General features: G+C 43.7%; 1 protein-coding gene and 1 long non-coding RNA gene across 3 annotated transcripts in view; both read right to left on the minus strand.

The window, feature by feature from the left end:
* Positions 1-219: 219 nt before the first annotated feature.
* MRPL45 (mitochondrial ribosomal protein L45) lies at positions 220-13,184 on the minus strand. 2 transcript variants are annotated; one of them, XM_066255480.1, is made up of 8 exons: positions 13,080-13,184; positions 12,001-12,178; positions 11,475-11,592; positions 7,928-8,026; positions 3,654-3,702; positions 1,475-1,624; positions 881-1,054; positions 220-683 (listed from the first exon to the last, which is right to left on the minus strand). In XM_066255480.1, the coding sequence occupies exons 1-8, from the start codon at positions 13,143-13,145 to the stop codon at positions 597-599; spliced, it is 921 nt and encodes a 306-aa protein (XP_066111577.1). In that variant the 5' UTR covers positions 13,146-13,184; the 3' UTR covers positions 220-596. The 2 variants fall into 2 exon arrangements, with proteins under 2 accessions (XP_066111577.1, XP_066111578.1); XM_066255481.1 differs by lacking the exon at positions 1,475-1,624 and having other exon boundaries at positions 13,080-13,161.
* Positions 13,185-22,567: 9,383 nt separating this feature from the next.
* LOC136327051 (uncharacterized) overlaps positions 22,568-27,503 on the minus strand; it is a 32,097-nt gene continuing 27,161 nt past the window's right edge. The window contains exons 3-4 of the long non-coding RNA XR_010729551.1: positions 24,859-25,122; positions 22,568-22,940 (exon numbers count right to left, since the gene is read on the minus strand). This is a non-coding gene — a long non-coding RNA (uncharacterized lncRNA). The remainder of the gene's footprint in view (positions 22,941-24,858; positions 25,123-27,503) is intronic.

Consider the following 27,503-nt stretch of genomic DNA (forward strand, 5'->3'; position numbering starts at 1 on the left):
ATTTACATTCTGTGAAATACAAATATTGATTCAGTGAGTGAGTATATGAGAAAAGGTCCTCTTAAATGATATCATCCCTTAAAAACACTATTTTTCCCAAGTCTGAATTTCCCAAAGTTACATCACTCACAATTAAGCCTGTCTTCCATTTTTGCCATTTGAAGGCTTATCTACTTCTGGTCTGAACCAGGGAATATGGATAGAACCCACCACAACTGATTCAACACCACAAGAGTATTTTATTTCAAACTCTGGTCCCTGCCCTGTGATAAGAGAAAATTCTGCTTGTTTGCTCCTGATAGTCTCTGCTGTGGGAAAACCTGATGTCAAGTGTTCTCTGAAACATGATGTCTTTCATAAAGATCCAGAAGGTAGGCATGAAATTTAAAAAAGAAGTGGGTCCAGAGCTGTACACAGAAGCCCCCAACCTGGGCCCAGCCCTCAGCTGTGGTTCTTGAGAATGAGACTGCTGAAGAGACCCAAGCAGGACAGCGGAGCACAAAGGTAGTTCTTTCTCCAGCATGATGAAGATGGATGACTTCACAGCTCCCAGCCACCTCATCACCCGTGCTTCAACCCAGCTGTCGTTTCTGCCATCAGGCTTGCAGAGGCTTATGGGCCTCTCCTTGTGGCTCTTCATAGTCTTCCCAGGGTTTCAGCTGGGGGCCAGGGATCATCACCGTCTGAAAGAGCAGGAAGCTGAGTTATCCACCATCCAAGGCCATGGCTCACCCAGGAGAGATTCACCCTCCCCTTCGTACTCACTGACAGGATTCCCCTTCGCTGGTGCTGCATCACCCCCCTCTCCACTAGGTGGCGCCCAACAGGACTGGCTTAGGATGCCTCAGTCCTCTTAAACCACAAAAGCTGCCTGCCCTACCTTAAGAATGGGCTGCTTAGGAGGTGCCCATGGAGGGACGATCTTGCCGTGCATTCTCCAGCTCCCATAGGGGTTTGTCAGTTGCTTTTCAAAGACAACATACTCCAGGACATCCTTGGGCACATCTTCTTGTCCGTACATCAATCTGCCAAACCGGTCATAGACTGCCAAGGTCTGCAAGGATGAAAGCAAGTCTGGCCTGTTAGCCTTCAGAGTTGTTTGTTTCTGGGTTGGTTTGTTTTTGCACACAACCATAACAGAATGTTTCAATGGGTAGAAAAAAATTATCTCAGAATTCTGAATCTAGACTAACTGATCAACCACTGACACCTTTTATTATTAGAGCAGTTTTTGACTGAGAAGGGGAGCAGAAAGGAAGTCTAAACCAGGAAGGGTAGCAGAGAAGTATCCTTGCATCTGTCTCAGCACAGCTAACTACCAGCAATGGGAAAGGCATAGGGACACAGAAGGAAGACCAAAGGGAACCTTTCCTTAGAACCTCCAGCCCTCGGCAGCTGTAGCCAGAATTCCAGAAGCAGGTGCCCAACCTGAGAATGAAGAAAAGCTGGGAGAAAAGCAGACTGGTGCCTCTACCTGCCGGGTATGCATGCGGACGGTGATCTGGCCATATATGTTGCCCTGGTTCACCATACTCGAGCAGCGAACCTGAACCACTCGGGGTGGCTCTAAAGATTCCACAAAGCTCCAGCGGACAGTCTTATATTGGATGTCCCAGACCATTTCCTAAGGGCAGAAGAGAACAAATTCTAAGTTCTTCCCTCCCTTTGGGAAACTGGTGCTTCCTTCCACACCTGTTCTCACTTCTGGCAATACTACAGCCAATATGCAACATTTTCCACCAAATACTTCCTTTTTTTCCTTTTCCAAGTGAGAGGAGGGGAAATAGACAGACTCCCACATGTACCCTGACCAGGATCCACCTGGCAAGCCCCATCTGGGGCTGATGCTCTGCCCATCTGGGGCCATGCTTGCAACTGAGCTATTTTTAGCGCCTGAGGTGAAGGTTCCACAGAGCCATCCTCAGCGCCTGGGACCAATGTGCTAGAACCAATCAAGCCATGGCTGCAGGAGGGGAAGAGAGAGGGAGAGAGAGAAGGGGGCAGTAGGGGTGGAGAAGCAGATGGTCGCTTCTCCTGTGTGCCCTGACCAGGAATCGAACCCAGGACATCCACATGCCAGGCTGACACTTTACCACTAAGCCAACCGGCCAGGGCCACCAAATGCTTTCTTGTACCATCTTTTTCACCATCCTAAGATCTGATTAAGCCATTGCTCAAGCCCACCTCACTATAACTCTTTTCATTTAAATCACAGCTCCAGATCAACCTATCTCCTTGAGGACCCTTCTCCAAATCAATGAAAACCACACTCCAAACTGCCAGCTTACCTAATATACCCTTATCCTTCCCATACACTTTCTTTTTTACTTTTTTAATGATGTTATTGGGGTTACATTGGTTAATAAAATTATAGCTTTCAGGTGTATAATTCTATAATATATCATCTGTATATTATATTGTATGTTCACCACCCCAACCTCCCATACACTTTTATACTCTGCTAATTATTGCAAGTATTTCTGCTGACTACATACATGTTATTCTCCCCACCCATTTCAGAAGAAGAGGGTGAGATTTTACAGGGATATTAAGGCTAGCCTGACTGGTGGTAGTGTAGAGGATAGAGTGTCAACCTGGGAGGCTAAGGTCCCAGATTCGAAACCCTGAGGTCGCCAGCTTGAGTGCAGGCTCACCTGCTTCAGCACAGGCTCACTAGCTTGAGCCCAAAGGTCATTGATGTGAAGCCCAAGGTCACTGGCTTGCGCAAGGGCTCACTGGCTTGCCCTGGGTGCCCCAAGCAAAGCACGTATGAGAAGCAATCAATAAACAACTAAAGTGCAATTACAAGTTGATGCTTCTCATCTCTCTCTTCCTGTCTCTCTCTCCACCCCACCCCTCTCATTCATAAATAAATAAATAAAGGCTAACTGCTAAGACTAGATTAGCTATCCCTGTCCCTAGGGAGATAAGGCCAAACTGATAGAAACTGATTTTTATGTTTTAGAAATTTATTTGAGAAAGATAGGAGGGAGGGATGAGAAGCATCAACTCATAGTTGCTTCACTTCAGTTATTCACTGATTGCTTCTCATATGTGCCTTGACCTGGGGGGCTCAAGCTGAGCCAGTGACCCCTTGCTCAAGCCAGTGACTTCGGGCTCCGGCCACTGACCTTGGGATCATATTAATGATCCCGTGCTCAAACCAATGAACTCAATGAGCTCAAGCTTGGAGACCTTGGAGTTTCAAACCTGGGGACCTTAGCATCCCTGGTCAACACTCTATCCACTGTGCCACCATCAGTTAGGCAGAAACTGATTCTTATTTTTGAATCACAAAGTCCCCCTCCTTGGCGGTCTCCGAAAGTACCTAATAATGTAAGCCCTGTGAATGCTTGTTAAATCCTTTATTATAGTTTAGGCAAGTGGAGGCTGGCCTAATGTGACCTAGACCCTGACTTCAGGCTCTATACCTGAGGTTTCAGTACTGCTTGCTGAGGGACTTCCTTTGTCCTCATTTCCATGGCCCTTACCAGAGTCCACGTCAAGTCTCTACCATTTAGGCAAAAAGAATGGAACTTCAGCTTTTGCTTTAAACTTCCTGCACTTTCAAAACTGATCCTTCTAAGAAAACCAAAGGTGATGTCTATAATATGAGTATTCAGCCTTCCACAATTCTAAGGATGAGAACCTACCGAAAAACAGTTTTCAGTTGCCAAGGTATGAAGTCGGTCATGGTCTGAGCTAAAAAAGAAAGAGATATATATATATATCATTGACTTCTGCTTGTATAGTACCCTGTACGAAAGTTGAAAATAGCAAACAATTCAATTTATTTCTATAAACATTTTTTTCCTTCCTACTATAAGCCAGGTAACATGCTAAGTCCTAGGGACACAAAGATGAACAATAACATGATTTACCAGAAAATCCTGAGCTGGGTAACAGAGGTTAGGTCTGAATCTCAGGAGCAGAAAAACATTTCTCTGAAATTGCTACGCGTTCTCAAGGTGGGCAAGAGACCCTTACTGGGACATAGGGACGGGTGTTTTTTTTTTTTTTTTTTTAATTTATATTTTTTTAATTTTTTTAATATTTATTCATTTTAGAAAGGAGAGAGAGAGGGAGAGAGAGAAACAGAGAGAGAGAAGGGGGGGGAGCAGGAAGCATCAACTCCCATATGTGCCTTGACCAGGGAAGCCCAGGGTTTCGAACCGGCGACCTCAGCATTTCCAGGTCAACACTTTATCCACTGCGCCACCACAGGTCAGGCAGGGACGGGTGTTTTGTTCCAAGCTGCAACAGGGAACAAAATCCAACGTAAATAATCAAAAGCTTGTCTTCTCTCCTTACCTCAGAGACATCACTAGAACCACCTGGCATGGCCTTGTACCTTACACTGTCATCTTTGAACCTAGCCAAAGATAACCAACCATCTCGCTTTTCTGGTCCATCCTCCCCTTCCCCATGCCCATCGCTGGTACTGCCACAGTGACCTAGTCATGCTGATTCTATGTGGTAAGAGTAAGAAAACAGACAGCAAACCCAGCCCCTGTACATACAAGGTTTTAGGAGGATTTCTAACTGAGGAGTTTCAAATAAACCAAAGGGCACAGACTAGTTTCTTTTTTTTTTTTTTTAATGTTTTTCTTTTTAAAGATTTTATTTTATTGATTTTACAGAGAGAAGGGGGGATGAGAAGTATCAACTCATAACATCAACTTCAGTTGTTCACTGATTAACAGTCATGTGTGCCAAGTCCAGGGTTTCAAACCGGTGACCTCAGTGTTCCAGGTGAATGCCCTATTCACTGCGCCACCCAGGCCAGACCAAATTAGTTTCTTTTATATACACATTCATGACTTTTCCCCACAGTTTATTACTTCCTAGGCAGTTAAGTCTTTGTCCCTTCGAAAATTCTTGTCTCTAATCCCAGAATGAGTAAGAGATTAGTTCCACCTGCTTCCCTTCCACCTCTGTTGCTAATAGAAAAGATTCCAGTTCATTTCTCCCACTGCAGCTCTAGAATAGATTAGACTGACTTGGTGATAGCTACCACAACCACCAAGCCTGGTACCTCTAAATGAACTCTTTCTCCTCACTATCCTGGCCAAGAAATCCTCAGTAGAAATTAGTTCCCTTTTCTAAGAATTCACTATTTTGCAATAGAACTTATACTGAAAAATAAAAAGAAGACATCTGCTTCTGGCCACATAAGAGCTACTGTAGGCCCTAGCCAGCTGAGTGGTAGAGCATCAGCTTGGTGTGTGGAAGTCCCGGGTTCAATTCCTGGCCAGGGCACACAGGAGAAGTGCCCATTTGCTTCTCCACCCCTCCCCCTCTCCTTTCTCTCCCTCGCTCTCTCTCATTCCCTCCCGCAGCCAAGGCTCCATTGGAGCAAAGTTGGCCCGGATGCTGAGGATGGCTCTGTGGCCTCTGCCTCAGGCGCTAGAATGGTTCCAGTTGCAATGGAGCTACACCCCAGATGGGCAGAGCATTGCCTAGTAGTTGGCTTGCCAGTTGGATCCTGGTCGGGTGCATGCAGGAGTCTGTCTGTCTCCCTGCTTCTCACTTAAGAAAAAAAAAAGCTACTGTAAAACTACTCCTACTATAAACAGCTAGAAATATTAAATAGAATATAATACACACAGACACACACTTTTTAGTTTTTAGCGAGAGAGCAAGAGAGAGAGGAAGGGAGAGAAATGAGAAGCATCAACTCGCAGTTGTGTCACTTTAGTTGTTCACTGACTACTTCTCTTACGTGTCTTGACTGGTGGGCTCAGGCCAAACCAGTGACCCCTTGCTCAAGCCAGTGACCTTGGGGCTCAAGCAACATGGACACATTGAGAACACTATACTAAGTAAACTAAGTAAATCAGTAAAAGCTAAGAACTATATGATTTCACACATAGGTGGGATATAAAACTGAGACTCATGGACACAGATAAAAGTGAAGTGGTTACTGGAAAGAAGGGGGTAGGGGGAGGGGAGTAAAGAAGGACAAATATACGGTGACAGAAAATGATTTGACTTTGGGTGATGAGCACACAATGCAATCAACAGTTCAAATGCTATAGAGATGTCATAAACGGCAATATATCTTTTTTTTTTTTTAAGACCTTGGCTCAGTGGTAGAGCGACAACCTGGCATGGAGAAGTCCCAGGTTCAATTCCTGGTCAGGGCACATAGGAGAATCGACTGTCTGCTTCTCCTCCCCTCCCCCTCCTCCCCCACCCCTTCTTTTCCTCCTGCAGCCATGGCTCAATTGATTTGAGCACATTGGCCCCAGGCATTGAGAATGGCCCCATGGAGCCTCTGCCTCAGGCACTAAAAGTAGCTCAGTTGCAAGCATTGGTCCTAGACAGGGGTCACCAGGTGGATCCTGGTCAGGGCACATGCAATAGTCTGTCTCTCTATCTCTCCTCCTCTCATTTAAAAAAAAAGATTTTTGGCCCTGGCCGGTTGGCTCAGCGGTAGAGCATCAGCCTGGCGTGCGGGGGACCCGGGTTCGATTCCCGGCCAGGGCACATAGGAGAAGCGCCCATTTGCTTCTCCACCCCCCCCTCCTTCCTCTCTGTCTCTCTCTTCCCCTCCCGCAGCCAAGGCTCCATTGGAGCAAAGATGGCCCGGGCGCTGGGGATGGCTCCTTGGCCTCTGCCCCAGGCGCTAGAGTGGCTCTGGTCGCAATAGAGCGACGCCCCGGAGGGGCAGATCATCGCCCCATGGTGGGCAGATGGGCAGAGCTTCGCCCCTGGTGGGCGTGCCGGGTGGATCCCGGTTGGGCGCATGCGGGAGTCTGTCTGACTGTCTCTCCCCGTTTCCAGCTTCAGAAAGAAAAAAAAAAAGATTTTTATTTATTTATTTTAGAGAGAGGAGAGAGAGCAAGCAAGGAGGGGAGGATGAGCAGGAAGCATCAACTCATAGTAGTTGCTTCTTGTATATGCCTTGACCAGGTAAGCCTGGGGTTTCAAACCAGCGACCTCTGCATTCCAGGTCAACACTTTACCCGCTGCACCACCAGAGGTCAGGTCATATATCATCATGTCTAATGGCTAAGCAGTATTCCATTGCATATAGTACCACTTCTTCTTTATCCAATCCTCTACTGAGGTAGCCTTTGGTTGTTTCCATGTCTTAGGCACTGTGAACAATGCTGCGATGAACATGGGAATGCATACGTCTTTGCATACCAATGTTTCGAGTTCCTGGGTAGACACCCAGTAAAGGGATTGCTGGGTCATATGGTAACTTTATTCTTAATTTTTTGAGGTACTACCCACCAGACTGTCTTGCATAATGGCTATACCAGTTTACTTTCCCACCAGCAGTGTGTGAGGGTTCCTTTTTCTCCAGAGCCTCTCCAACATTTGCTATTACTTATCTTGTTGATAACAGCCAATCTAACAGGTGTGAGTTGTTATCTCATTGTTGTTTTGATTTGCATTTCTCTAATAGCTAGAGAGGACTTCAGAGTCCAGATTTGGGGTCCAGCCTGAAGCACAGCCACAGCAACCACAGCTCAAGAATGTCAGCAGCAGTCCAAGGACTGGTACTTTAAATTAGTCCAGGCCCTGCAGTGGTTTCTCATCTCTCTACCAGCCTTAACTTTTTCCTTGGTCGAATCAAGAAAAAGTTAAAAATTTTCAAAAGAAACTTATACAAAATATGGAAATGTACATAATTAAGATAAACACATAAAATGGGTCAGGAAGAACTGGGAATCAGGTGGGTGAAAACCAGCCGTTCAACAGAATCTCCCAACATCTGTGGGTGGAACTGAGCCAGATCACACAGTGCAAACTCCCACCAGCAGAGAGAAGGGTCAAGGACCACTCTAGGGTCCAATTATTTCCCATGTAGGAAGTTCTTCTACCATAAAACTCTTACCTGAAGGGGAAAAAACATCTGTGCTTAGAATTATAACTGCTGAGAACATAATGGGTACAAGATAGGGAGTTCACTTACTTGTTTAGACAAAGGTGAGCTTCAATGAAGATATCCTTAGCTTTTTCAGGGAAGTCCTTTATTTTAAAATTAGCATCAAATTCCCTTATCCTCCGTATCCTGTAAAATTAAGCATGAGAATCGTTTTTAAAGAATTCAATTCTGGCCCTGGCCGGTTGGCTCAGTGGTAGAGCATCAGCCTGGCGTGCAGGAGTCCCAGGTTCGATTCCTGGCCAGGGCACACAGGAGAAGCGCCCATCTGCTTCTCCACCCCTCCCCCTCTCCTTCCTCTCTGTCTCTCTCTTACCCTCCCGCAGCCAAGGCTCCATTGGAGCAAAGTTTGCCCTGGCGCTGATGTTCTATGGCCTCTGCCTCAGGCGCTAGAATGGCACTGGTTGCAACAGAGCAATGGCCCAGATGGGTGGAGTATTGCCCCTTAGTGAGCATGCCAGGTGGATCCCGGTTGGGCGCATGCGGGAGTCTGTCTGACTGCCTCCCCATTTCCAACTTCAGAAAAATACAAAAAAAGAAAAAAAAGAATTCAATTCTATAACTCATGGGTTACATTAACCTCCATTAATGTCTACCTACTTATACAATATTTGTTTTTTTCTTTATTTTTTTAAGATTATATTTATTGATTTGAGAGAGAGAAAGGTGGGGGAGGAGCAGGAAGCATCAACTCGCAGTAGTTGCTTCCCGTATTTGTCTTGACTGGGCAAGCCCAGGGTTTCCAACTGGTGACCTCAGCATTCCAGGTCAATACGTTATCCACTGTGCCACCACAGGTCAGGCAAAAACCTTGGTCTTTTTTTAGAATGATTAATTTAAGTGTAAGTTAGAAGGTTCAATTTAAAGGACTTGATACATTCAAAAAACAACTATTGCCTAACTTGGAGTAGTGCAATGGATCAAGCTTTCACCTGGAATGCTGAGATTGCCGATTGGAAACTCTGAGCTTGTCCAGTCAAGGCACATATAGGAAGCAACTATACTTCTCCCCAAATTAGGGGATATTCCAAAATGAATATGAAGCGATAAACAGTGTATGAGTGGATGCTTCCTGCTCCTCCTCCTCTTCTCTCTCCTCTCTCTAAAATAAATAAATAAATAAATAAATCTCCAAAAAAATAAAAAGTAGCCTGACAGGTGATGGTGCAGTGGATAAAGCATCAACCTGGGACATCAAGGTCCCAGGTCTGAAACCCCGAGGTTGCTGACTTGAGCACAGGCTCATCCAGCTTGAGAGTAGGCTCGCCAGCTTGAGCACAGGGTTACTGGCTTGAGAATGAAATCATCGACATGATCTCAAGATCCCTGGCTTGAGCCCAAAGGTCACTGGCTTGAGCTCAAGGTCACTGGCTTGAGCAACGGGTCACTGACTCAGCTGGGGCCCCTCAATCAAGGCACGTATGAGAAACAATCAATGAACAACTAAAGTGATGCAACTTGTGTTGATGCTTCTCATCTCTCCCTTTCTCTCCCCCCACACCCATCTCTCATAAATAAATAAAATGTAAAAGAAGTATATTAAAAATAAATGTAATATAACTTATTAATAAAGAACAAATATTACATGATCATCTCAATAGACAGAGTAAAAGCATTTCACAAAATCAACACACCTCTTTACATTCTTTTCACCTCAGAGCCTTGCTTGTACTGTTTTGTCTCTCTAGACTGCTATTCCTTTTTTTTTTTTTTTTTAATTTTTTTTTTTTTTAATTTTATTTATTCATTTTTAGAGAGGAGAGAGAGAGAGAAGGGGGGAGGAGCTGGAAGCATCAACTCCCATATGTGCCTTGACCGGGCAAGCCCAGGGTTTCGAACCAGCGACCTCAGCATTTCCAGGTCGATGCTTTATCCACTGCGCCACCACAGGTCAGGCCTAGACTGCTATTCCTTACTGCATCCCTTTACCTACCAAATTCCAAGCAAGTCTTTAGGTCCCACCTTTATATATCAGTTCTTCAAGGAAGCCTTCCCTGAATTCTCAGACCAAGTTATCTTTCCTGTCATATGTTCCCATAACACTCATACTTCACCATACCTCTAATTATTTAATTGTGTGTAATTATTATTTAATGACTGTTTTCCTATTCTAGATGATAACTCCATGATAAAACCACATGTGTTTTGTTCATCATCATGGACCCAAACACGAAAGAGTTTACACACAGTCCAGGAGAGAAATATATGAAAGGATATCATCACAGAATAGTTATTAGAATTAGTATGTAGAAGCGTACAGTTACAATAATAGCAAAGGCAGCTCCAGAAGGAGTCAGGGAAGGCTTAAAAGCAGACACAGTCCTCACCTGATTCCTGAGGAATGAGCTGGAGTTACCAGGTAGAGAAGGGGGGAGGGGAGAGCCCTGCCTGGGTTGCTCAGTAGATAAAGCATCAACCCAGTGCACTGGAGGTCATGGGTTCAATCCCCAGTCAGGGTATGTACAAGAAGGAATCAATAAGTACACAACCAAATGGAACCACTTAGTCAAACAAATTGATGCTTCTCTATCTCCCTTACCCCTCTCTCTCCCTATTCAAATCAATGGAAATACATTTAAAAAAAAAAAGAAGGGGAAAAAGACATTTTCTGAAAAAGACGTTCCAAAGACACAGAGGCACAGCACCATACTGTCAAAGAATTGGCAATTAGTTGGACATGCTGACATTTAGGCTGAAAAAAGTGGAGTAAGGAAATGATGATGAAGAAGCAGGCAAGAGCCAGATTATAAAAAGCCTTGGCTACCACTGAAGAAACCTGAATTTTATTCTTCAGGTAACAGGGATCCACAAAAGAGTTTAAAGCAAGAAAGGTGATGTGGTAAGATCTGTATTTAGAGAACTAAGCTATGGCCACATGAAAAATTAACACCAACTCAATAAACTTGTGCAAAGAATTCTACATATGACCTAAAGAACCTTGGAGTGACAAATACTAAATGTTTCTGTCCTTTCAACTAAAAGAGGTACTCAGAAGGCTCTTGCTTCTGCTCCTTAACTAAGCCCAGTTAGCTCACAAGAAGAGGTCTGTCCCCTTGACCTTTTCTTTAGCTTTTCTTACTTTCTGAAATTTAAATTCTAATATATGCTTCTCATATATGCTCTCTTTTATTACTTTCAATTTTAAAATATGTAATCAAAAAGTCCTACAAGCGCTGGCCAGATAGCTCAGTTGGTTAGAACAGAGGGTACTGGTTCGATCACTGGTCAGAGCACATGCAGGAATGGATCAATGTCTGTCTGTCTGTCTCTCTCTCTCTTTCTCTCTGGCTAAAAATCAATTGAACAAAAAAAGTCCTACAAACATGACAGTCAACTCCCTAACAGATGTTAAAAAAACAACCAATAAACAAACAACCAAACAAAAAAAAAGGCTGAGATGCTAAGAATCAGAATGCACATATTATTATACATTTACTGTGGACTATACAAGAAAACACTGTCACGTTGTTAAGGGAATTATATCCAATACAATTAACCCAAGGTAGTCTCTCTGGAATAAAGTAGTAGCAAAAAATTTTTATTCTAATATTAACTCCCAGTTGTCTCAGACACCTACGACAATTGTGATGCCACATTCTTCTTCAATCGCTCAGTTTTCTGTGCTAGTCCTTCCTTTGAAAGAGAAGACACCCGAGCATCACCCTCTGGAGGAACATAGGCGTCAAAGATACCAGCTGTAATGAGAGGAGAAAACTAAGAAAGCACTCAAAGACTGAGAAAAAGTCATCTTGAGGCACTATAAAATTGGGAGGGACCCTGGATAAAGTAGACTAATGAACTAGACTTCCATGTAGCGAGAATCATGTTACATTAGAAAAAAACAGACCAAGATAATCTGTCTTCTCTCAGAGCCCCAGTTTCTTCTTGTACAAAATGGGGAAATTTCACCTTTACCTTTTAGAAATAGTGCAGAAACAAGACCAAAGATGACCTCATGAAATACAGTGTATACAAAATAAATCATTCTTGAGGCTTGACTAATTTTGTGGTTAATTAAATACTGTCAATCATTGTCCACATCATTCCCCTTTCCAGATGATCTCTGACAGAAGGAGATTGGGTCTCAGAAATCAATGCCTCACCTGTACAAGCCAGACTTATGGGACGCTCCAAATGTTCTGGTGGAATGACCACACCTGCTTTCCGGGCATGTTCTATAAACTCCTTTTCTGATTTGTATTTGGGTTCATAAGCAGGTGGTGTGAAACGTTTTTTAGTTCTCACTGGAACTACAGCTATGGACTGCTTCACCAGGACTGGCTGGAAGGCAGGAAAGGTTAGGATATAGGTAAGCTGGAAAAAAACTATCTTGAACAAATCCTAAGCAAAGGTAGAAAAGGCACTCCAAAGAATAACTTAGGAACAATTATAAAGCCACATTATGTTAGGAGAGAGATGCATTACTACCTTAACACTTAAAGGTATTTACTAGAAGCTAGTAAGCAACCTTTACTAATGCCACTGAACATCTACTAAGCTTTCCTTTAGTACTCTCTATGCTACAGGACAATGTCAACTCCTAGGGATATAGATTGCTTAAAGCAAGGTTTGTTTTCAAAGAAACTTCAGTCTGATTGGGACACTTAAACATCAACTCAATGTGCAAATTAGCAGAATGCTATTATCAAAGCATAACAAAAGTCTTCTTCTTGGTATCTCTATTTTTATTGAGATTACATTCTGCTCATTCTATTGGTATCGCCACTGAAAACTTCAGTCGTCCTACTTCCCAACTGATTAATAAGCCCTTTAATGGCCAAGTCTCTTCTTTCTGACCACAAAGTTTGCTGAGACAGTCCAGTGAAAATACCGGACTCTCTTTTCCAGCTACTGTTCCATTTAAGGCATTTAGAGAATCAAGGGGGAGACCAATTTCCAAACCATTCCGTGTTCCTCCTTTAAGCTCTCTCCGCCAAACATAACCAAACCAAACCGGAGAAACTTAACCCCCAAGGACTTGCTAGCTTTCATGGCCCTACCCAGACTTTCGCTACTCGACCACTTAGCTCAGTACTTGGGTGCCGTGTACCTTAAACTCTTCCCTAGTTTTGATGACTCGTATCATCCGAGCTCATCAGGGACAATTGCAAAGGGAATATTTCTCTCTACTCTGTCCTCTTCCTACAGCCCCTAGAGTTCTACCCAACCCGCCCCTACCCACCTGCCGGGACCACAATCCTAATTCCCTCGATAAGCAAGACAAACCCCGCCGCATGGAGGCAGCCATTTTATTCACGCAAAGGCTGCTGGGATGGAGACTAAGAGTGAAAAGTGTGGGGCAAGAGAGAAGACGCATAGGGTGGAGCCGGCTCGGGTGTGGAATTTTCCAGGGCGCGCGCCCTCCGCCGAAGAGTGAGCGGCGCGAGCGAGCGCGCGCCCGTGGAGTACGGACTGCGCGTGCGCGCTAAAATGGCGCTGGGGGTAGGGTGGGTCGCACGGCTGTCACGCGCCAACCGGAGAACGCTGGTGCGCGAGCTGCGCGTGCGCATGATAGTTTGTGGTGGCCGGGGCTAGGTACATTCCTATATCATTGGGACATCGGTGCACCTTGTTTCAATTCAGAGAATAATGAAAAGGTGTGGCTCTTTTGAGACAAGAGGTTTTTTTTTTTCGATGCCTACTTTGATTGCAAAGCGAGAGCAATAACGAATAGTTTCTTGGTCTGTATCTGACCTCGATACGCTGTGTAACTTAAAACGTGAGCCCTAGTTTTAGCAATCTGTACTGTGTGAAGAAAATTTTTTCTTAATGTCAAGTAAAGGGAATTAATGACTACTGTGGTTATTGAACAAACGTAATGACTGCGTTCACTGAAGCAAAAGACACGTGAACCAACAAAAACATGTATTTGTCATATTGGGAAAGAGGCACGGGATATTAAAAAATAATATTAACAAATAATAGTTTACGCTTAGAAACATTTACTGGGTGCCAGGCCATTCCTTAAGCATTTAAATATATTAATTAAATTCTCGCTACAAACAAGAGTATTCTCCTTTTACATATGAGGTTGGATCGCAGAGGAATTGCAAATTTTACTTAAGGTCAGATGGCTAATAACTGGCAGAACTTGTATTCCAATACAAGCAGTCTTAACTCCAGAACCCATGCACTAACTACCATGCTGTTCTGCTTCATATTCAGTTGTTAAAAGATGGGTAATGCTAGCATCATCCTGGAAAATCCAGTGTTGTAGTCTTTGCTAAGTGGCAGACACAACACTTTCCATAGCTATCCATAGGTTCTTACCTTATTCTGACAATTAGTGTTTATTGAGCATTTGCTACAGTATTTTGCAATGAGTTATATGAGCTATGTTATGTGCATACAAGAGCTTACAGGCTAGAATAGAATTGCTACAAAGTTCCAGGAAAAGTGCTAGGGTCTATCAAAGGAGAGAGAGACTACTTTCGGATTTGGGGATCAAATGGATTGTCTTAAATCTTGACTTCTCAACTATATTGCAAATTCTTTAAGGGTAATAATTCCCCTACCAGTCCTCGCTACAGCTTAAGATTATATCATTACACATTAGTAGCGACATGAAATTAGATGCCATATGTATATGTTAACTAAAGAATATGTATTATCAAGCATTTATTTTATTTTATTTTATTTTTTTTTACAGAGACAGAGAGAGTCAGAGAGAGAGAGATAGACAGGGACAGACAGACAGGAACGGAGAGATGAGAAGCATCAATCAGTAGTTTTTCATTGCGCATTGCAACACCTTAGTTGTTCATCGATTGCTTTCTCATATGTGCCTTGACTGTGGGTCTTCAGCAGACCGAGAAACCCCTTGCTCGAGCCAGAGACCTTGGGTCCAAGCTGGTGAGCTTTTGCTCAAACCAGAAGAACCTGTGCTCAAGCTGGCAACCTCAGGGTTTCGAACCTGGGTCCTCAGCATCCCAGTCCGATTCTCTATCCACTGCGCCACCGCCTGGCCTGTATTATCAAGCATTTAAATGAGCAATATCTAGTCATTTTTAACAGACTCCTATTATCTACTCTATGCCCCTGAAAATCAAACATGAATTTGTTTTTTATTGGTTTCCCCACTAAAATGAAGAAACCCACTCCATTGACTCGTTATTGATTAATACAGAACATTGATATAGTCTATCTGGTATTACTTGTTCCACTGTTAAGTTTTATGTTGACCTCACATGGCAGCCAATACTTCCCAGATCATCCTCAGCCTACCTTCTGATCAGTTTCTCCAGGAATGTAAATTTGTTTCATATCAGCCTGGATAAAATAATAAGGGGAGTCAATATCATATAATTCATTCTGAGATGAATTATAAGTGGGCTTTTTTAAATTAGCTGCTCTTTTGGAAAATCATATTATCTTCCTGCCTGACCAGGCAGTGGCGCAGTGGATAGAGCATTGGACTGGGATGTGGAGGACCCAGGTTCCAGACCCCGAGGTTGCCAGCTTGAGCGCTGGCTCATTCGGTTTGAGTAAAAGCTCACAAGCTTGGACCCAAGGTCGCTGGCTCCAGCAAGGGGTTACTTGGTCTGCTGTAGCCCCCTGGTCAAGGCACATATGAGAAAGCAATCAAGGAACAACTAAGGTATCGCAACAAAAAACTAATGATTGATGCTTCTCATCTCTCTCCATTCCTGTTTGTCCCTATCTATCCCTCTCTCTGACTCTCTCTCTCTGTCTCTGTAAAAAAAAAAAAAAAAAAAAAAAAAGGAAAGAAAAAAGAAAATCATATTATCTTCCTGCCTCATTAACTCCATGGAAAATTGGGAGCTATCTGCTGGGGAAGTAACACCACAGGATATTTCTTAATCGTACAGCCCTATTAATTCACATTTCAGAAAAAGCAAGAGAAGAACAAGAGAAGGGAACCTGGGCAATGGTGGCGCAGCAGATAGAGCGTATAGATCCAGCTTGAGCGTGGGGTCCCCAGCTTTAGCCTGGGGTCGCCAGCATGAGTGCGGGATCATGGACCTGATCCCATGGTCACTGGCTTGAACCCAAAGGTCTCTGGCTTGAACAAGGGGGTCACTGACTCTGCTGGAGCCCCCCAAATCAAGCCATGTATGAGAAGCAATTAATGAACAACTAAAGTGATTCAACTACAGGTTGGTGCTTCTCTCTCCCTTCCCGTCTCTCTCTCTCTCTCTCTCAGAAAAAAAGAAAAAGCAGTATAAGGGAACACATTCTGCAATTAGAGGTAGGAATAAAGTGGTTAGGGGATCAGCCACACAAAAGATAGTGTTGAACATAGCAGACACTCAAGAATTTATTTATTCAATAAATGAATAGAATTCTAGATGAAATATAATAAAGCAGAGAGCAAAGTTGATTTATTTTTTCGCCAAATACAAGAGATTCCTAGGATCCCCTTCTGTCCTACTGAAATTTCTAAATGAAGCCAAAGAGACTCGAATATCCTACGAGCAGTGAGGGCATGTATTTGCAGTTTTTTTCCTTCCCAGTGGCAGGTGACATCTAAGATTGAAATTCCTGAAGTTTTGCCTGGTAACCTTCATTCTAGGAGAAACACAGCTGATTTTTTTTTTTTTAACCACAGTTAATTTGAAGAAGAAAAATCCTTCTGGAGAGTTAAAAGAATCTGATTACAATGTGTTTATTGATTAAAATGAAAGTAATAGGCTTGCCGTGTATTTATGTTGTACTTCCTTCCCTTTAAAGCATGAAGAGCAGAAGTGAATTCTCCAAGAGAAGGTGACATAGAGGAAACCAAGAAGTCTGACTCTCTAGGAAATGTTCCTGAGTGACTTTAGCTAATAATGTTTGCAGGGCTTCTTTGCCATTCCAAGAGTTGATTATCTATGACTTTCATATAATGGTTAAGATTGCTATAGAGCCCAATTTACACCTTAGTGCCACCTCTTTTCTTCACCTATAGAAAGGGGGTAAATAAGTACCTAACTCAGAAAATTGTTATTAGTTCATTAAGTGAGTTAATACTTGTTCCCACTCTGGTTAGTTATGGCTATTGCTTCCAAGCCTCATGACCCTGGAAGGGAAATACAGAGGATAGCAGAGTCCTGGTTAAGTGTAACTGTTCTTCGTGCCGGACACAGGTAACATTCCTGCTCCCAGCGTCCCCACAGTGCAGTGTCCTTAAACAAGAGATTTCCTAACCCAGATATGAATTGGAAATTCTCACGAAGCCCTGTATGTTAGCTGCCTTCCCCTAGGGAGCACTTCTCCCTTTGTTGAAACCAAGACCACTTAGCCCTGGCTGGGTATTTCAGTTGGTTAGAGTGATAGACTGAGGTTGCCAGTTCAATCACTGGTGTGGGCACATACAAGAAACAACTAAGGAATGAATAAATAAGTGGAACAACAAATCGATATTTCTCTCTCTCTCCCTTCCTCTCTCTCTAAAATCAGTAATTTTTTTTTTAAATTTTGTGTGTGTGGGAGAGACAGAGAGAGAGAGGACAGATAGGGACAGACAGACAGGAAGGGAAAGAGATGAGAAACATCAATTCTCCGTTGCGGTTCCTTAGTTGTTCATTGATTGATTTCTCATATGTGCCTTGACCCGGGGGGGGGGGGGGGGCTACAGGCTACAGCAGACTGAGTGACTCCTTGCTCAAGCCAGCGACCTTGGGCTGAAGCTAGTGAGCCTTGCTCAAACCAGATGAGTTTACATTCAAGCTGGCGACCTCGGGGACTCGAACCTGGGTCCTCCACATCCCAGTCCAGCACTCTATCCACTGCGCCACCGCCTGGTCAGGCTAAAATCAGTAATTAATAAATAAACTTTTTATTTTTTTTATTTTTATTTTTTGTATTTCTCTGAAGTTGGAAACGGGGAGGCAGTCAGACAGACTCCCGCATGCGCCCGACTGGGATCCACCCGGCAGGCCCACCAGGGGGCAATGCTCTGCACATCTGGGGGCGTCGCTCTGCCTCAATCAGAGCCACTCCAGCGCCTGAGGCAGAGGCCACAGAGCCACCCTCAGCGCCTGGGCAAACACTGCTCCAATGGAGCCTTGGCTGCAGGAGGGGGAGAGAGAGACAGAGAGGAAGGAGAGGGGCTGATTGGCTCAGTGGTAGAGTGTCGGCCTGGCGTGCAGGAGTCCGGGTTCGATTCCTGGCCAGGGCACACAGGAGAAGCGCCCCCATCTGCTTCTCCACCCCTCCCCCTCTCCTTCCTCTCTGTCTCTCTCTTCCCCTCCCGCAGCTAATAAATAAAGTTTTTAAAAAACTAAGACTACTGCCTGACCAGGCAGTGGCGCAGTGGATAGAGCATCGAACTGGGATGCGGAAGACCCAGGTTCAAGACCCCGAGGTCGCCAGCTTGAGCGCGGGCTCATCTGGTTTGAGCAAAATCCCACCAGCTTGAGCCCAAGGTTGCTGGCTCAAGCAAGGGGTTACTCAGTCTGCTGAAGGCCCACAGTCAAGGCACATATGAGAAAGCAATCAATGAACAACTCAGGTTGCAATGCGCAACAAAAAACTAATGATTGATGCTTCTCATCTCTTCGTTCCTGTCTGTCTGTCCCTGTCTATCCCTCTCTCTGACTCTGTCTCTGTAAAAAAAAAAAATAATAATAATAATAATAAACAAACAAACAAAAAAACCTAAGACTACTTAAGGCAGGTTTGTTTCCAAGTCCAAATGTGACTTCTTATTTTTGTGCTGCATGACTTTCTTCTTTTAGCTGCTCTGCTTTCTCATCCATCCTTCCACTCATCCCTGCTGCTCAGGACAAAGGCCTTTTTCTTTACCATTTTCTGACTGCTTCAGACTCCTTATCTCTAAAGGTATGTTTAGGAAGAGATATTGCTTATTCTGGCTCAGCCAGAAAAGAAGCTCATGCTGCCTGCTGTTCAAGCTAGGTCTAGAATTAATCCCTCACCTCTTCCTGCTCCACTTTCGCTCCAGCTGGCTAAATCAAGCAATAATCCTAAAAGGGAATTTCAGGCTATTTGTGACTACCCCCCACCCCCAAGCGCCAAGTTTAGAGAGGAGGGAGCAAAGCCCCTGGATCAGAGTACAGTAATCTGTTTCTAACCCACTTCCGTTCCCAGGGATTATCTATGCACAAGGAGGGAGACAGAAAGAAATCTGACACCTTAACACTGGAAATGGGAAGAGGCTCCAGGAGCACCAGGAGGGCAGTAGACACAGAGTTCAGGAGACTGGAAGGCTGTTCTCAAATGCTGGGGTACCCTATAAAAGCAATTCTTAGAGTAATATTTGGCAATAATAGACATTCTGTAAATGCGTTGAATGAAAGATTGAGAAGTGGCCTGACCTGTGGTGGTGCAGTGGATAAAGTGTCATCCTGGAAACGCTGAGGTTGCCAGTTCAAAACCCTGGGCTTGCCTGGTCAAGACACATATGGGAGTTGATGCTTCTTGCTCCTCCCCCTTCTCTCTTTCTCTCCCCTCTCATGAATAAATAAAATCTTAAAAAAAGAAAGAAAGATGCCTGACCTGTGGTGGCGCAGTGGATAAAGCGTCGACCTGGAAATGCTGAGGTCGCCGGTAAAAACCCTGGGCTTGCCTGGTCAAGGCACATATGGGAGTTGATGCTTCCAGCTCCTCCCCCTGTCTCTTTCTCTCCTCTCTCTCTCCCTCTCTCTCTCCTCTCTAAAAAAAATGAATAAATAAAATTTAAAAAAAAAAGAAAGAAAGAAAGAAAGAAAGAAAGAAAGAAAGAAAGAAAGAAAGAAAGAAAGAAAGATTGAGAAGTGTATATAGATTCTGGGCAAATGAAGGCAAAAACAATTTCCTGATTTTACCTACAACTTTATATGCACACCAATTTCTGTCTAAAATCAATCTACCAACAAATAGGAAAGTGTGATACAGTAGTAAGGGCTTTGGGTTAGAGGCAGGAGACTTGGATTCCAGTCTTACCCTGCCTTAAGGCAAGTCACTTCACATTTCTGATCACCAATTCTTCCCATTAAAAAAAAAGTCACTCTTTAGGGCCCTAAAATACTACAGTCTCAGGTGATGTGTATTAGCTGTTATTAATAATACACAAAGGCCTGAGCTCATTTATAACACACTGATTAGGACTCTCAAGTGCTCAGCACACCTTCAGTCTAGTCTGTATTCTTTTGTCTACCAGCCATGGACCCTGACACATAAACATGTACCTTTCAGTTAACCATTATTTTGGGATGCCCTCCAGCTCTTTGGGGTTGAAGGGAAGCTGTATAAATGCAAAAAACTTCCACTAGAGGGTACCAAGGCTGCACTGGGAATCTCTGTAGGGATGCCTATGCAAAGCCAACAATTCCAGGATTTTAAAATATCTACATTTAGATATTTAGAGATCTCTGTTCGTTACTCTTTACGTGGTCTGCTCCTTGGAAGGCTTAAGATATCTCTACTATTTTGACACCACTTTGATTTCATTTGATTTTAAATCAAAGGCAGCTTGGTAGAGTGGAATCCATGGGGACTCTGGCAACCAATACAGACCCCACTGCTTCCAAACTCTATGAACAAATCACTTCAATCCAAGTGTACCCTTCTGTGAAATGGAGATAATAAAACTTACCTCCTCGAACTGTTGTGAGCACTACGTGAAGTCATATACGGAAACACATGACTGGACATTAGATGCCTAAAACAGTTTGTTGCTTTTTTGTTTTGTTTTTGCCCTGGTGGAGAGCTCTAAGAATTGTCACAAACTGAGAATGGTGTTGATGAAAGAGAGATGGATTTACAAAAGCTGAGGACCTCCAAACAAGAAAGGCGACTTTTTGCCATTTTGCCCTTAAGTCTTGCAGGCTTCCAGGCTAGCGTTCCTTGGTCCTTCTCAGCCTTAGCCCTTAATCCTGTTCCATCATCTGTGTCAGCCCAGCCATGGTGCTCTCCCGTTCTTTGCTTATTCTGATTCGTCAGAGGTGAATTTAGTTTCTACTTCCTGCTCACCTCCTAGACAAAACATCTCTTGAATTTTGTTTTCTCAAGTGACACATCTCCACCTGGTTCAGTTCTTCCCTTTTCCTCTCATCTCTTCTAGTGTCACTTCTGGGGTGGAATGTGCCATCTGTTTCTGAGACTGAGCAGAAGTTCAGGACACAGGGAGGGAGAGCTGTCAGGGCTTGCCTGTCAGCAGACACAGTACAGCTGGAGGGCAAACGAGGGTGAGACAAGAAGCCAGAGGCCCCAGGGCAGGCAGCCATGCGGCCCGCCCCTCGGCTCCTTTCTCATCTCTGTCTCACCCCAAGAGGTTTCCTGGCAGCAGTGGGAGAGGTTGGTATCGAGTCCTTGAGCCCTGACTCATTCCCTGACCTAGTTGGGTGTTAACCAGTTATCTCCCAAAGATCTCTCCCGGGGCTTTTCTTAACAACACAGCAGCGTCATTTCAGAGGACAGAAGAAAAGAGGAAAGCAGACCACCTATGTATTTCCTCCCGGTCTGAGAATTCCAACAACAAATGAGAAGTTTGTAGTCCTCATAGTTTCAGGTACTAACCAGGACATTGGTTATAAAATGAATAAAATCACCATCTCACATTGCTATCCTCAGAGATTGGCTATTTTCCAGAGTGCTTTATAGAACAATCAGGCTTAACTTTCTCAAGAAAGAATAAAATTGTTATTTTATTTTATTTGGACAGAGGAAGGGGCTGGGGAGAGGGGAGATTGGGACAGGAACACTGAGCCAGGAAGTGACTGGCCATTATCACACAGTGACTCAGGTCCTATTTAGGCCCACAACTCAGGTTCCTAACCCCACCCCAAATTCCATTCTTTTTCTCTTGGCCATGTTAATTATGGACTAGAATAATCTTCTGGGCTTTCTGCACTTTACAAAAGTTCTGTTTTTTTTAAAAAATATATTGATTGATTTTTAGAGAGAGAGAGAGAAGAAGGGGTGAGAGAGAAACATTGATTTGCTGCTCTACCCATTCATGCACTCATTGGTTGATTCCTGCATGTGCTCTGACCAGGGATCAAACCCCCAACTTTGGTTCATCTGGACAACACTTCAACCAACAGAGAGCTACCTGGTCAGGGCACAGAAGTTCTTATAACCCCCAAATTCCTGAGGGTCAATAAGAAGTCAGCTGTGTTATGCTTATGTCCCTTTCACTATATGTCCTATGGAAATGCAAGATATATGTTTGTTGCCTCCTAGACATGTTGAAAACACTTTAGAATTATCTAAGATTCGAGGAAGACCTGTATTATATAGTCTGTGAAGGTTAGATCTCAGAAACAGGAGATTCCTTTTATTTTTTTAGAAAGAGAGACAGGAAGGGAGAGAGATGAGAAGCATCAACTCATAGTTGCGGCACTTTTAGTTGTTCATACTGATTGCTTCTCAACGTGCCTTGACCTGACAAGGGGCCTCCAGCTGAGCTAGTGACTCCTTGCTCAAGCCAGTGACCTTGGGCTTTAAGCCAGCAGATCTTTGAGCTCAAGCCAGCAACCATGGGATCATGTCATTAATCTCATGCTCAAGCCAGTGATCCTGCACTCAAATTGTTCAGTGTACACTTAAGCTGGATGAACCCACACTCAAGTGGGCAACCTCAGAGTTTCAAACCTGGGACCTCAGGGTCTCAGGTCAATGCTTTATCCACTGCGCCACTACTAGTCAGGCAGAAACAGGAAATTCCATTTTAAAAACATTTATTGGTCTGACCTGTGGTGGCGCAGTGGATAAAGCGTTGACCTGGAATGCTGAGGTTGCCGGTTCAAAACCCTGGACTTGCCTGGTCAAGGTACATATGGGAGTTGATGCTTCCTGCTCCTCCCCTCTTTCTCTCTCTCCTCTAAAATGAATAAATAAATTTTTTAAAAAATTAAAAAAAACACAAAAAACATTTATTGGTGTTCATATTTTATCCTTGTTAGTCACTACACCAGTGGATGCTGAAATTGTTTTCCTATCCTTCCTTTACTGAAAAGTCCCAATCTCTCCCTAACTGGGGTCATGCTTCCTAAAGACAGTAGCTGGTTTCCAGGAAAGCAGATTTTAGCTTTATCCCTTGGCAGAGAGAACGGCGTCATTGCACACAGGCCAGAACATTTTTTCTGCCAGAGATCCCCATCTGGAAGAAAAGAGAAAAAGAGTTTCAGAGTTTCCAGAAGGGCTGCCTAAAGGAGGGGAAAGGAAAGTGAGCCATAAGGAGGGGAGATGAAAGTTACAGGCTAGAACACCAAGCTTCATAGTTTGAAAAGAATATCAGGTGAGCAGGTCTGATATCCTGGCCCAGGAGTGCTGCGCCTTTCCTTCTTTCTCACTCTGAGCCAGGATTTACTTCGCTCCCCATTCCTTTGGCTTTTGCATGTACTTAACTGTCCTGCTTGCCCCTCCTCAGAATTCTCCCTCTCTGTTCTTTATGTACCTCCATTTCAATTTTGTGCTCTCTCTATGGATGAATCTTAGATATTCCTAGACTGCATCTAAATCCTTCTCAGAAAAATAAGAGTTAGAACTGTCTCATAACCTATAATGCACAGAAGGACTTCAGTGGGTACAGAGAGCCTCTGAAATTGAATGTCACTTTAGTGTATACATGCATCTTTCTGGCCAGAAGGCCCACAGTGTCCAACAGTTTCTTGTACATTCCATTCAAATCTCTGCTCTTGGACACGCAGTTCAGTATTTTTCAGAATAAGGCTGGACATCTACATTAATTTGAGAGCCCAGACTATGGATTCTATTTTTACTTATTTTATTGATTGATTGATTTTAGAGAGAGAGGAAAGGAGAAAGAAAGAGAAACATCAATTTGTTGTTCCTCTTATTTATATATTCATTGATTGATTCTTGTATGTGCCCTGACCAGAAATTGAACCTGCAACTTGGCGTATCAGGATGATGCTCTAACCAACTGAGCTACCAGGCCAGGATTATGACTTCCATTTAAAAAAATAAGCAAAATAGCCTAACTTGTGGTGGTGCAGTGGATAAAGCAACCACCTGAAATGCTGAGGTTGCCGGTTCAAAAGCCCAGGCTTGCCCAGTCAAGGCACGTACAACAAGCAACTGCTATGAGTTGATGCTTCCTGCTCATCTCCCTTGCCTTTCTCTCTCTCCATCCTCAGTCTAAAATCAATCAATAAAATATTTTTAAAAATGAAAATAAACAAAATAGCCCTGGTTGGATAGGTTGGTTGGTTGGAGCATCATATTGAAGCACAGAGATTGCCAGTTCGATTCCCCCATCAGGGCACATACAGAAACAGATCAATGTTTCTGTCTCTCCCTCTCTCTCTAAAATCAATCAATAAAAGTTTTTGAAATTAACAAAGTAGAATAGAAAATACCAATGTGTATCAAAGTTTTGATTAATTAGTTGATATTTAATTGAAATGCATATGTAATTTTAAGATTTACATATATAATCAAAACATCCACCATCTTTTTTTTTTTTTTTTGTATTTTTCTGAAGTTGGAAACAGGGAGGCAGTCAGACAGACTCCCACATGCGCCCTACTGGGATCCACCCGGCATGCCCAACAGGGGGCAATGCTCTGCCCATCTGGGGCTTCGCTCTGTTGCAACCAGAGCCATTCTAGCGCCTGAGGCAGAGGCCATGGAGCCACCCCCAGTGTCCGGGCCAACTTTGCTCCAATGGAGCTCTGGCTGCGGGAGGGGAAGAGAGAGACAGAGAGGAAGGAGAGGGGGAGGGGTGGAGAAGCAGATGGGTGCTTCTCCTGTGTGCCCTGGCCGGGAATCGAACCCGGGACTCCTGCACGCCAGGCCGACACTCTACCACTGAGCCAACCGGCCAGGGCCTCACCATCATTTTTTTTAATAACATTAAATGAATGAATATTAAATGAAGATACAGATACTTCTCTAATCACTGGGGATATAAAGATGGAAGAGACATGTTTCTGGCCCACAAGCAGTTCCATTTAGTTGAAAAGAGATGAGTCCACAAAAATATACAAAAGGATGTTAAGTGCCAGTACAGAAGTAAATACAAGTACAGGTGCCAAGGAGACAGTGTGACAGACCTTTTGGAGAGTTCAGATGGGTCTATACTTGAGTTGAGTCTGGAGAGATGAGCAGGAATTTGCAGGGTGTATAATAAGCAGATATGAAATTCTAGGACTGCTGGGCACAAAGACACAGCAGTGTAAAACAACACGGGAGGGCCAGAGCATTAGCAGCAGTCTGGCGTGCTGTCTTTGCATTGCGATGTCCAGCTGGAGAGGTTAGAGCAGGCATGGCCAACCTACGGCCTGCGATTAACTTCTTAATATTCTCCGCACGACGCACTGTGGAAATGAAATAAGTGGTACTTTTCAATCATTATACATAAACTACGATATCTTCAGTAATCTTCAGCTCAACTTATATTTGTAAACAAACTTTTTCTTTAATGAATCCAAATAAAAGTACAACAAGATCAAGATTGAATGATTTACATTGGAGGCTGTGTTAAGAATAGCTACTACAAGTACAGAGCCAGATATTAAAAAAACAATAGGCGATGCAAAGCGCCTCAACATGTCACATTAGTTTTTTTGTTAATTTGTTGTACTAAATTACTTACATTTATTCATAAACAAATTACATAATAAAATTTTGTTTACTTAAACGAATCGTTTTTGTATTTAACATTTTTAAATTTTATTTATTTATTTATTTATTTATTTATTTATTTATTTTGTATTTTTCTGAAGCCAGAAACAGGAGAGGCAGTCAGACAGACTCCCGCATGCTCCTGACCGGGATCCACCTGGCACGCCCACCAGGGAGCGATGCTCTGCCTCTCTGGGGCGTCGCTCTGTTGTGACCAGAGCCACTCCACCGCCTGAGGCAGAGGCCACAGAGCCATCCTCAGCGCCCGGGCCATCTTTGCTCCAATGGAGCCTTGGCTGCGGGAGCGGAAGAGAGAGACAGAGAGGAAGGAGAGGGGGAGGGGTGGAGAAGCAGATGGGCGCTTCTCCTATGTGCCCTGGCCGGGAATCGAACCCGGGACTCCTGCACGCCAGGCTGATGCTCCACCACTGAACCAACTGGCCAGGGCCCATTTTTTAATTTTAATATTTCATCTGGCCTGTGAAAAAAGTTTTCTTTCTAATCTGGCCTGGGTGCAAAAACTGTTGGCCATGCCTGGGTTAGAGACTCAGGCTGGATCATGGAGAGTGTGTGAGTGTATATCTATCTATTTATCTATATCTATCTATATCTATCTATATCTATATATATCTATAGATATAGATATATATAGATATATATATATATTTTTTGTATTTTTCTGAAGTGAGAAGCAGGGAAGCAGAGAGAAAGACTCCCATATGTGCCCAACCGGGATCCATCCACCCAGCATGCCCACTAGGGGGTGATGCTCTGCCCATCTGGGGCATTGCTTCGTTGTAACCAGAGCCATTCTAGCACCTGAGGCAGAGATCATGGAGCCATCCTTAGAACCCAGGCCAACTTTGCTCCAATGGAGTCTTGGCTGCAGAAGGGAAAGAGAGAGATAGAGAGAAAGTAGAGGGGGAAGGGTGGAGAAGCAGATGGGCACTTCTCCTGTGTGTCCTGGCTGGAATCGAACCAGGGACATCCACATGCCAGGCCGACACTCTACCACTGAGCCAACCAGCCAGGGCTACTTCCTATATTAATGTAATCTTTGCTTCTCTCTTTTACCCAATGATACTTACTCATTGGTCTTCTGCAGCATTACAAAAGCCAAATGAAATTGCCACTTTAGAGATCACAATGTCAATCTCATAGTATTAGCCTTATACTTGTCAAAATCAACTATTTGACGACAGCTATTATTTATCCACTTTAGTCTTCTCTTCTCCATACTTAACATCTCTAAACTCGATCCGGATCATTTTCCAACCTGCTCTTTCACTGGGCATACACTAGTTCATCAATATCTTCTTTAATACGGGACAGCCAGAACTGGTCAGTTCAACACATGGTGAGACTATTATCTCTCTCTCCTTTTTCTTTTTTTACAGAGACAGAGAGAGAGAGAGAGTCAGATAGGGACAGACAGACAGGAATGGAGAGAGATAAGAAGATCTTCTTTAATATGGGACAGCCAGAACTGGTCAGTTCAACACATGGTGAGACTATTATCTCTCTCTCTTTTTTCTTTTTTTTTACAGAGACAGAGAGAGAGTCAGATAGGGACATACAGTCAGGAATGGAGAGAGATGAGAAGCATCAATCATTAGTTTTTTGTTGTGACACCTTAGTTGTTCATTGATTGCTTTCTCATATGTGCCTTGACCGTGGGGCTACAGCCAGCGACCTTGGGTCCAAGTTGGTGAGCTTTGCTCAAACCAGATGGGCCTGCGCTCAAGCTGGAGACCTCGGGGTCTTGAACCTGGGTCCTCCGCATCCCAGTCCAACGCTCTATCCACTGTGCCACCGCCTGATCAGGCCTATTATCTCTCTTGACCTGATATTATGTCTTTTCATGATACTGTGACTGCATTGGACTTAGTGAGACCCAAACCTTGTTCATGTCAGATGCTGTAAAGCCAGTTCTGCTCCTTCTTATACAATTGTTTTTTTTAAAAAACCTAAACATAGGTCTTCACTTTATCCCTGTCAAATTTCTTGTTGATTTTGGCACTTTGTTCTAATCTGTCAAGATGATTTTAAATCTTGCTTCTATAATCCATTCTAT

Source organism: Saccopteryx bilineata, chromosome 2 (assembly GCF_036850765.1).
Source record: "Saccopteryx bilineata isolate mSacBil1 chromosome 2, mSacBil1_pri_phased_curated, whole genome shotgun sequence".
Taxonomy (NCBI): Eukaryota; Metazoa; Chordata; class Mammalia; order Chiroptera; family Emballonuridae; genus Saccopteryx; species Saccopteryx bilineata.